At 34.9% G+C, this 11,486-nt stretch overlaps 1 protein-coding gene and 1 long non-coding RNA gene across 3 annotated transcripts; both read left to right on the forward strand.

Annotated features, from left to right (window-relative positions):
- The first annotated feature begins 2,817 nt into the window (after nucleotides 1–2,817).
- Nucleotides 2,818–4,853, forward strand: LOC107659592 (uncharacterized). The gene is made up of 3 exons (XR_001630929.1): nucleotides 2,818–2,925; nucleotides 4,357–4,421; nucleotides 4,610–4,853. It is a non-coding gene; the product is annotated as an uncharacterized LOC107659592 (long non-coding RNA).
- Nucleotides 4,854–6,584: 1,731 nt separating this feature from the next.
- Nucleotides 6,585–10,850, forward strand: LOC107659593 (gastrula zinc finger protein XlCGF8.2DB-like). Of its 2 annotated transcripts, XM_016448597.1 has the most exons (4): nucleotides 6,585–6,664; nucleotides 7,100–7,236; nucleotides 8,951–8,989; nucleotides 9,330–10,850. In XM_016448597.1, exons 2-4 carry the CDS (start codon nucleotides 7,152–7,154, stop codon nucleotides 10,310–10,312), a joined length of 1,107 nt encoding a protein of 368 aa, XP_016304083.1. In that variant the 5' UTR covers nucleotides 6,585–6,664; nucleotides 7,100–7,151; the 3' UTR covers nucleotides 10,313–10,850. The 2 variants fall into 2 exon arrangements, with proteins under 2 accessions (XP_016304083.1, XP_016304084.1); XM_016448598.1 differs by lacking the exon at nucleotides 8,951–8,989 and having other exon boundaries at nucleotides 6,585–6,663.
- Nucleotides 10,851–11,486: the final 636 nt, after the last annotated feature.

An 11,486-nucleotide genomic window follows, 5' to 3' on the forward strand; every position in this document is an offset into this window, starting at 1 on the left:
TGCCTGCAGTAAGTACTTTTAAAAACTTCGTATTACACCTAACGTTAAGTATCAGCCCCAGTCGGAGCACATGAGTATTATATGCACATTAGCATGTACGGCGATTAGCAAGCATGTGCTGTGGTGGTGACACCGACAAAAAGCAACAGATAGAACATATGTAAGGCTTTTTATGTTCCCTTTGTTATCATTAATATATCGTTTCTATGATTTGAGTCTATTTTGTGCCAATTCACTTAAATTGAATTATGTGTTAGGCCTATGTGTTTTAGTGAACTTGGGTTTGCAGATTGCACAAGTGTAACGTTAGTTAGTGTAATTATTTTCCAAAATATGTGCGTTAATCTTTAAGGAATTCCTTCTATCATTTGCATTAATGTAAATGCAACATATATGAATATAAATTATGTACAATATTAAAATCAGGATATAGTACATTATTCAATAAACAGTATAAAAATGTAGTGTTATATTGGAATACATTATATTAAAAGGTGGTTCTAATATTCATGCATTTGGGATTCATAACTCTCTGTGGAGAGTGCATTAAAGTGGGGGGGAAATCATATTCCATCATATTTCAACTAGTTTTAACTGCTGCTCGAATCTTTTGAATTGTATTTATGCATCATGTAATAGCAGTGGGTTGTATTTAACCCAGCATTTTTTAGAGTGTAGAAATGAAACTAAAAGACTGTTTCCTCTGTTTCAGCTTTGGGCAAAGTGAAACATAAACAGTGAGTCTATGGGCCCATATAAGCAGGGCCGTCGCTAGTGGGGTGAAAGGTGGTGACGATTATAGGGGCCCACGGCTGAGGGGGGGCCCCCCGGCGATCTCAACCGACTGGCTGAGGCCAGCATAAAAATACGCTCAGGACAGTTGACGGGCCACTGCTGCGCATCGTCACGAACGCTTAGCCTATCATTTGCACGTGTTTTTAAGCCGTGCCAATTTAAACATTCAAAAGAGATTAAAGCATTCAAACACAAGACGCAGAAAAACTCAGCTGAGTACTCACGTGCCTTTATTCGGTGCGCACGCATGAGTCGCGTACGTATCACGGACAGCAACACGAACAAGAGCTCTCCTTCGCGTCCTCCTGCACCTGAACTAACAAATACAAATCGCAGTTTAAACATGCAAACAGAAAAAGATGTGAAAGAGCCCAATTCAGCACCCGCGCGCAGTGTTCTGTGCGCACAGAGCGCACGCAGAGAGACTCGTCTCAAAGCGCTTGAACACCGAATTTGCTTCTTCTTGCTCTTGTACCGATAAATACATACAAAATTATGTCAAAATACCCGTCTTGGAGAGTATCCTCGATAAAAAAACTGTCGGTTATGTCTTAAGTGAAAGTAAACAATGGAGAAATAAATCGGATGTGTATCATTATAATGGATGCATTGTCTCTTAAAGTGACTAATTTACCAGCTGCTGTCGGTGTCCTTAATGTTAATCCAAGAAAATGAAAGAAAGAAAATCATTCACTGCTCTTGACTGAATTACTTTGTAGTTTAAACAAGAATTAATCCACAGTCAAACCAAAAATTATTCAGACACCAGATATAATTTTTGATATGTTTTACTAGTGGGTGCAGGAGGACACTATAGTTAAATGATGTAAGTGAGTATAGCAAAATAAAGTAAACTGTGACATATTATACCCAAAAATTCTTCATACAGTGGACTACCAGTGAAATTGATTTTAAAAAATTGAGACCAAAAATTATTCTGACACTTTGACCTGACCATGTTTTGCTTAAGTGTTTTTTTATTATCCTGCTATTTTGTACTATACATGCAGAACATATTTTAGAAAATTGTAAAATTTGTTGGCATTGCACTTTGAAAGATGTATATGTAATTAAAATCCTAGAGAGTGAAAACATTGAATGACAGGACATTTTTCCTGTCAGCTGTTTCACTATTGCAGTGGTTCAAAGATCCCCGACCCCACTGGTTCTGCTGAAATGACAAAGCTGCATATTTTCAAACTTGTAATTAATAAGTTAAGAGTGTCACTAGAATAACAATTTCTTAATTGATGTTTGAAGAACTGTATGTTTGACATATTGGTCCATCTTTTACACAGAATTTGCACAATGTGTTATACAGTTTTCAGATCTTTCCATTTTTTTAGTCATATTTTCATATATTTTATAAACAGTCATATATATATATATATATATTATATCTTATTTGTCATATAAATAGTCAGATATTTTATTTTATTTATTCCATTCTGTTTACTTAATTGTTGTTCCTACTGTAAAGTCTGCCAATGTAGTTATTTTACTTCCTCCACAAAAAAAGAAAAAGAACAAAACTGGCACAGATTTTATTGTTAAAATGACACAGAAGAACAGTAAAAGGGGCTATAGTTTAAAAAATAACCATATCATAAATATTTTGTGCGAAGAAACACTGCACAATTATGTAATTTTCTGTAAATGTCTGATTAATTATAATTGTAACTGTAACAAATTATGCAGGAGGGTGTTAAATACAACCCGTCCGAATCAGTTATATTTCTTATGTGCACAAAATTGTTCACAACAAGTTCAAGTTCACTTTATTAACTGCTTCTCGGTACCTGCCTGCAGTAAGTACTTTTAAAAACGTCGTATTACACCTAAGTATCAGCCTCAGTCGGAGCACATGAGTATTATATGCACATTAGCATGTACGGCGATTAGCAAGCATGTTCTGTGGTGGTGACACAGACAAAAAGCAAAAGATAGAACATATGTAAGGCTTTTTGTTAACAGTAATATCTGAAACATTAAAAAAATAAGTAAAAACATACCCCAAAATATTAGTTCTGTCATCGCAAACTGCGCATGCGTCAATGTCAACGTCCAGGCGGGAATCGCGGAATTCAAATTCAACGTCTTCCAGCGGGACCGCGAAGAGTTGAGGTGCAGGTAAGTTTATTTTTGTTGTTTATCATGTTGATATAATTCTTAATGCAAATGTTAACTTATTTAATGGTAAGATTTACCAAAAGATGTGTCATTTGCTTGCTTCTGTTATCTTGTCGGCGCCACAGCTAAGCTGACAGGTTCGAATTTGAGGTTGGTCTGTTTAGCTTTGATATGGAGTAACGTTAATTACAGGTCCTATACTGGCACCTGCAAATGCGACTAAAAATCTACATTGATAATTAAAATAGTAGCTACCATTAGTGTTATGTACATGGCTGAAATTAGTGAACAGGTTAGCATTGTGACTGTGTGATTGAGGCCTTGTCCACACCTAACGGACCGTCTTTTTCTCTACGTTTTGTTCTGTGCTAGAAGGGATCAAATCATAAAGTAATTTTATTATTGTTATTATTTACGGATTTATATGATAATTAACGTGTCCCTTTTTGTGGGGTTCTTTCGTTTAATGTGTGTTAAAAATGGTTTGGGGGTTATTTTACAAATTTGGAGTTATGTTAATATAATTGGGCGTTTGTGCGTGTGCTCGTATGCCTGGGTTGGCGCGATGTGCTTCATTCGTTATAAATATCATCCTTTACAAATATTTTATGTGCACAAAATTGTTAACAACAAGTTCAAGTTCAATTTATTAACTGTGCTTCTCGGTGCCTGCCTGCAGTAAGTACTTTTAAAAACTTAGTATTACACCTAAGTATCAGCCCCAGGCAGAGCACATGAGTATTATATGCACATTAGCATGTACGGCGATTAGCAAGCATGTGCTGTGGTGGTGACACACAAAAAGCAAAAGATAGAACATATGTAAGGCTTTTTATGTTCCTTTTGTTATCATTAATATATCGTTTCTATGATTTGAGTCTATTTTGTGCCAATTCACTTAAATTGAGTTATGTGTTAGGCCTATGTGTTTTAGTGAACTTGGGTTTGCAGATTGCACAAGTGTAGTTAGTGTAACGTTAATTATTTTCTAAAATATGTGCGTTAATCTTTAAGGAATTCCTTCTATCATTTGCATTAATGTAAATGCAACATGAATATAAATTATGTACAATATTAAAATCAGGATATAGTACATTATTCAATAAACAGTATAAAAATGTAGTGTTATATTGGAATACATTATATTAAAAGGTGTTTCTAATATTCATGCATTTGGGATTCATAACTCTCTGTGGAGAGTGCATTAAAGTGGGGGGAAAATCATATTCCATCATATTTCAACTAGTTTTAACTGCTGCTCGAATCTTTTGAATTGTATTTATGCATCATGTAATAGCAGTGAGGTAGCTTACTGTGATTTAAGCCAAAATGCAAGTAATTTATGGTGGTAGCACTTTTGAAATATAATCTTATATAGCCTAATAATCTAATAATTAAAAAAAAATTCTGACTTTCTTTTTTCTTCCACAGAAAAATCTTAATGAAAGCATTTGAAGAGCAGAAAGAAGAATTGTAGCAGTTTTCACCTAATTCAGGTAACTTTACCTGTACTAAACAATGAGTCAAAAGTTCAGGTTTTGCTTTCGATTTGTTACCTGCTTAGATTGAAGTGCTAATTAATAAAGAAACCCTGCTTTGTCTTGGAAATAATTGAGCAACATGTTGTTAATATGCTTAAACTAATGTAAAAAATGTATATGCTTTTTGTTTTTCTTTTTAACAGGAGCACGAACTTGAGGGCCACACACACCAAATTATGAAGATTTTAGTGATTCACAATCCCACAGCCGAGGAGGACCCATCAGATGTGTGGGTTGTTGTTGAGGGCAACAAAGTCCTTACTGGATGTGGAAACAAAACCACAGCATGCATTCTGTTGATGGGGTTGATGTATGCCCTCAACCTGGAATACCCAAAAACCCTTAAATACACTTTTGACATGTTCCAAAAACTTTTTTGGAACTTGATGCAACAAAACCACTCAAAAAGGTTCAAAGCCTCAAGTGCAAATGAATGGAATAGACTGTTCTGTCCCATGGAGACCTGTTTTTTTTTTTTTTTTGCATTAGAAGTTGTTAGTGATTTAGGCATGATTCCTGTTTTTGGGGAGAATTCTATTGTTTCCCAGTTTTCGGTTTCACATTCAAGTTGTGGCCTTGCATTCCCTCTGCAGCGGTGTTCAAAGACAGTTTACAGACTTAAGGCTGCAGTCTGTGTCTGCTGTGAAAGTAGGCAAGTGCGGATGTGTGAACAGAGTGAGGTTCTTTGTGCAAGACATCAAAGACCATAATTACTAAGAGTCTCAGACCATCATCAGGATGACTGCAGAAATACAACTTGATCAACAGTGATCTTTGTCTGTTTTTGAAGTTTTTAAGAAGTTGTTAGTGATTTGTTGTCACTTGAAATTAAACCGTTCTTTTGTACCTTTATGCATTAAGGATAGCATTACGGATAGTTCACCCAAAAATGAAAATTATGTAATCTTGTTGTTACCCTCATGTTGTTCAAACCCTGTATAAGTTTCTTTGTTCTGTTGAATACAAAAAGGTATTTTTTTTCCCTATATAATGGACATCAATGGCTACCGTCAACTTTTTGATTGCTAACATTCTTTAAAATACCTTCTTTTGTGTTCATCAGAATAGAAGAATTCAGAAGGGTGAGTAAATGATTACATCATTTTCATTTTTGGGTGAACTATCCCTTTAAGTATTGTTTTAAAAAGAATGAAATGTTTTATCCATATATTTAGTCAATAAAGAGTGAATGAATTCCTGTGTCTGGCAATTTTTAGATAAACTTAACCATCTCTGAATAAGTAATGTTTAATTATTTCTATTGACATTATTATTATTAATAATAATTAAGTAGATTAACTGTTTTCTGCTAATAATAAAGTTATTATTACTTAATTTTTATAAGTAATTTGCTGTGTACTGTATTGAGAAATATTAGGTAGACTTTACCTAATTTCATTTAGTATATCGTAGCTGTTAAATTCAGGTACTCTTTACTAAAGAATATAGGATGAAATCTACCCAAACAAACTGAGTGCAAATTGTTACCTCACTTTTAATGAGTAGATTCTATAGGTTTGTTTTTATAGTGTACGGTTGCCCTGTGCATGTTTAAATCTCGTCTTATGTAAGCATATCTTATATATGCTTAAAGAAATTAATATATATATAAAAAACAGCCTTCCAATTGAGAACCATGAGAGGTAAACATATTACAGGTAAATGTGCTTTTTGTGGGGTAATAGAAACCGTTGAACATGTAATATTAAAATGTCGGAAATATAGGCCTAGAGAGAATTAAAATGATAAAGATCTTAGAAGGTAATAATAAAGAAAAAAAGAAGATAAATTGGATGTTAGGAAAAGGATTAAGAGAAGGTATTAATCAAAGAATAGTAATGGAATATATAGTAGAAACAGGATTAAATAAACGAATTTGATAGTTAAATAACTAAAGCAAAGGAATAGGGGAACACACAAGCTGGGTTTTTTGGCATGGGAGCTGAACACGCAGCAGCCAGAAATACAGCTTGGTTAAAATTAACAATTAAAAAAATTATAAATAAATAAAATATGAATAGAGGCGGGACTATCATCTATGTATGAATAGAAACAGTTGGTGGCGGTATGTGCCTATGGTGCGGAATACGCCAAAAAAAATCCAAAGAAGAAGAGAACCGTGAGTAGACAGGACTTTTATTTTGGCCTGGCGTTAAGACGTCATAAGGCTGCGCCGCTCTCATCTGGCTCAACGGAGGTTTGTGTTTTGAACTTTTATGTATTTAAAGTGTTTAAATCTATTTATAGTAGTTTACAAGTCATATGAAATCAACCTATTAATTATGTGAAGTGCTTGTCCGTGTGCCGCTTTACGGTTACGTTTTCAGACCATAATACAAAGGCAAAAATGAAATCTAAAACCAAACCAAAACGTTTTTTTTAATATTGCAATTTTCATTTAGACCCAAAACTCACGTCGTTACAAACGTGTGATTTTCTTTATTATGTGGAACATATAACATGTTATTGCATTTGTATTGATATGGTCTAAAAATTGAATTAAACGTTACATAAACCCTAATGGTGTATCTCCTTTATGCGTGTTATTTGTCTGCTATTTAATTGTCTGGAATCATATTTATTTTTATTATGTTTTCCTCATTTTAAACATGACATAATGTCCAAACATACAGGGGAAAAAACTGCTGCTGAAACAAATGAGATCAGCTGCCATCTGTTATTAATATGGCGTTTATTAAAGAAGAGAGTGAAGACATGAGCATTTCAGAGCTACTTCGAGTGAAACGTGAAGATACTGAGGAACAAACAGGTTGGTTTTCAAATGTGAATTATGTAAATTGTTTTTTAATTTTCACAAATATAAGTTGTTCTTTACAAAAATCATAACATCAAAACGTCATGTAAATTCATGTAAAGATGGTCGAAAATAATAGTGCAATAATAGCCTACCTTTGCCATAATGCCATAATCATTCACCGTGGGCACTGTGGAATACAGGATTACATTCATGATTTTTAAGTGATATGTCATTTTACAAGATTGTGTTGTCACAATACCAAATTGAAGTAGTTGTTACCAATACCAGTAAAATGTCACTGTTCTCAGTAATAGTTTCAGTATAAAACAAAAGCTATCGGCACTCTTACACTGTTTTATTATTTTAACATTTTGAAGATAAAAAATAAATGGGTATTTTTGATGCTAATTTAAGTAAATGATACATTAAAACATTAGCATGTAGCCTTCAATTATTTTTGAATTAAGTAAACATGAAGGTCAAGTGAAAAGTCAATAAGTAGAACAAAGAATTATATGTAATAGAATAAGTGTGCTCTAAAAAATGCTGGGTTATTTGCCAAATCAGCACTGAGTAAATATTGGACAGAGTACATGCTGGGTTATTTTGACCTAGCTTATTGGGTTTTATACATTAAAAACCTGTTTTTTTTTTTTTTTTAACATAGTGCTGCTGGATCATTTTAAATAATAAAAATGCACTCTAAAATCTCTGTTATATAAATAAGACAATGTTTTCTATTCATTGGCAAGTCAGTCTTTTACAATCATAAAATACTCAAAAACATTCAGTAAATATTTTAGGATGTGACAGGCGCAGCAACAGCAGTCAATGGGAATCTGTGGGAAGAAAACTGGTATCATAAGCTGTTCCAGTTCATTAAATTACAAACATATATTTATGATTGGAAAGTTAGCTTCACCTTTGCTCGTGCCATCTCATCTGTCAGACATTTAAGTTTCAATTTGAACCCGCCAAACACATAGCGTGATCACAGCTGTGTTGCTAGTTCGCTAGATTAATAGCGCTCCAATTGTAGTCATTGGAGTGCACAGAAACTGTGCTACATGTAACAACAATGTGGCATCGTGTTTCAGCCCTGTTTGCACATTCTTTTGGTGGGAGGTGAAACTTCCATGGTGGAGGGGGTGTGAAGGGATATGTGAGCGTGATTTCACCAAGTACAACATGTTCCTGGATCAACATCCTTGTTGATCCAGGAACATCATTCCAATCAACCAATCAGATTTGAGAGATAACTTTTCAGGAAATGTCAGTTTTTATGCTTACAATCAGGATTAGGTGCTTCTACACCCTTGTTAATCAGATATCATTTCCCTCAAATTTTAGGAAAAAATTATGGGTAGGTTTAGGGGTAGGGATTGGGTTAAGTCTTTATTTTTGGACAGTAATGTTGATCCAGGATCAACAAAAGATGTTGATCCAGGAACATGTCTTGGCAAAATCACGGCGACCGAGGGGGTTCATCATTGGTACTGACAGTAAAAAATGACTCCGCAGCTAAAAAATGACTGAGTTACAGACTCAGCACCTGGGTAAAAATATTTAAAATATAACCCAATAAATTGACCCAACTGGCTGAACGCAGCATTTGGGTTAAAAAACAAAATAACCCAACATTTTTGTGGAAAGTCTGTTAGTCTGCATTCACACTCATTTTAGACTTAATGCACATTTCTATTTTTTGTCCCATCTGTTTCTTCAGCTGTTACCTTACTCATTGCAATTCCAATTAAATCCAAACGTAAGTATGGTTGTCACTCCCAAAACTTTGCAGTGTGTACTTGGCAGCATGAAAAATAACTTCAAATTGTGAATGGGTTATATACCGAAAGCGACAAAATCTGTCAGTCAATTCATGTCAACGCAAGCTCACTGACTGGGTACTTTTGCAAAAACTCATGTTATAATCAAAAATCTGTCTGGATAACATAACGTATCTCTTATTTACAATGTCTTTAATACTTGTTGGTTATAAATGTCTGTGCCTACAATGTTAAACACTTCTAACACACATTGCAAATAGAATCCTTGATTTCTGTTGTTTTGTGTCATTGAACTGGGGTTTGCTTTTTTCACTTTAGACCTAATGCCGCTTAAAGAGGAGATTCAAGAACTAAATGAAATGGAGGAGAAAGAACAGTATGAGAAACATGATTTCATAACTGGTGAAAAACTTGGCTTGCAGACTGAAAAGTCACAAAAACTAGTGCAGGAGACAGATTCTGAAAGTTATTTCACCTGCCATCAGTGTGGAAGCGTTTTCGGTTCTGCAGGAAGCCTTAAAGTCCACATGCGAATTCACAATGGAGAGAATCCTTTCACATGTGATCAGTGTGGAAAGAGTTACACTCGAAGCAAGACCTTAAAGGATCACATGAGGATTCACACTGGAGAAAAAACTTTCACATGTGATCAGTGTGGAAAGAGTTTCATACGTAAAGACACCTTTAATTTACACGTAAGAATTCACTCAAGAGAGGACTGCTTTATATGTCATCAGTGTGGAAAAAGTTTCATGTCTTTAGAAGACCTTAACAAGCATGTGATAATTCACTCTGGAGAGAAGCCCTTCAAGTGCCACCAATGTGGAAAGGGGTTCCAAATAAATAAGGTCCTCAAGAGACACATGATATCTCATACTGAGGAGAAGCTTTTTAAGTGCCATCAGTGTGGAAAGTGTTTAAAACATGAAGTATCCCTCAATTACCACATGAAACTTCACACTGGAGAAAGACGTTTCACCTGCCCTCAATGTGGAAAGGGTTTCATACACAAAGGACACCTTAATGATCACATGAGGATTCACATGAGAGAGAACAGTTTAAAATGCCGTCAATGTGGAACGAGTTTCACAGACAAAAAACTACTGAAAATGCATGAAAATACTCACACCAAAGAGAGGCCTTTCTCCTGCTCTCGGTGTGGAAAGAGTTACACACTTAAAGGAAGCCTTAAGACTCACATGAGAATTCACACTGGAGAGAAGCCGTACACGTGTCTTCACTGTGAGGAGAGTTTCGTTTATCAAAAACAGCTGAAAAGTCATTTGCAAACTCATTCTTGAGAGAAATTGCAGTGTTCTGAATGTGGCAAGAAGTTTACAAAAAAAGAGCAATTTGAAAAATCATGTCCACATTCACTCTGGACTAAAGCCGTTTAATTGTGATCAATGTAATAAAAAAATTACTTTTGTCATCACACTTAAAGATACACCTGAAAAGTCATGCAGACACCCTATTTGTGTGGGAAGAAATTTGAATGGCTCTGTAATTTGAGATTGCACAAGAGATTTCATATCCATGTGAAACCTATGATCAGAACAAGCTACTTAAAACGAAAGCAACAAATCCATACTGGAAAAAAAGCCTGATAAGTTTCAGCTTCATGAAAGGTGACTTGTGGTGGTTGTATTATGGTGCCTTAATTGTGTTATGCAAAGCTGCTGCTTTTTGTTTCTTGTCCCAAGTCACTAATAAACATTCATAATTTTTTTTTTTTCAGGAAATTATTTTCTTACATTATTGTGTATGTGTGTGAGGCAACTATTCGTAATGTACTTTTTTTCCTCAATGCACTACCTTTTCTGTTACTTTTCTTTAATATCTGCCCAAAATAATGAAAACAGCATTGTGTAATGTAACGATGTAATAATGCTTCGTTAATTAAATGTATACTTATACTCTGATACATTTCCCTGACGCATTTAGAATTATCAAAATTCAAGGCATTCTAAATTACAGGTGGCAAAAATACCTCTGTATGCCTTTTATATTTACATAATTTAGTTAATCTCTATCCATGAAGAGTGCTGTTTTTTTTTCTCCAGATATTAGCATGATAACAAATGTAATATTGATTTTGTACAAGTTTAAAGTTAGCATTAAAGGGGTCATATGATGCGATTTCAATTTTTCCTTTCTCTTTGGAGTGTTACAAGCTCTTGGTGCATAAAGAAGATCTGTAAAGTCGCAAAGACTAAAATCTCAAATCAAGAGATATTCCTTATAAAAGTTAAGAGTCAGCCACACCTACCTAAAACAGCATAACGCCGCCCAAATGTTCACGCAAAGAGTCACATGTGGTTGCTGCAAGCCTTCCGGACGCTCCTTTGTCGAAATCGCCGGCCACGCCGTTCTCAAGCCCACCCGCCTCCGCTCACTCAAGGCCGCGCGGTGTGTGACGCTGTGTTTCGTTGTGAAAGCGAAACTACTTTGTTTGGCCTTCCAAAAATGGACATG

Source organism: Sinocyclocheilus anshuiensis, unplaced genomic scaffold, assembly GCF_001515605.1.
Source record: "Sinocyclocheilus anshuiensis isolate Anshui unplaced genomic scaffold, SAMN03320099.WGS_v1.1 scaffold451, whole genome shotgun sequence".
Classification (NCBI taxonomy): Eukaryota; Metazoa; Chordata; class Actinopteri; order Cypriniformes; family Cyprinidae; genus Sinocyclocheilus; species Sinocyclocheilus anshuiensis.

Bases quoted from the DNA above. Each gene is read 5' to 3' on its own strand.
- LOC107659593 (XM_016448597.1), top strand. From the start codon at position 7,152: ATGGCGTTTATTAAAGAAGAGAGTGAAGACATGAGCATTTCAGAGCTA. The intron at 7,237-8,950 runs GTTGGTTTTCAA...CTGTTTCTTCAG, and splicing joins AGATACTGAGGAACAAACAG to CTGTTACCTTACTCATTGCA. The intron at 8,990-9,329 runs GTAAGTATGGTT...TTTTCACTTTAG, and splicing joins AATTCCAATTAAATCCAAAC to ACCTAATGCCGCTTAAAGAG.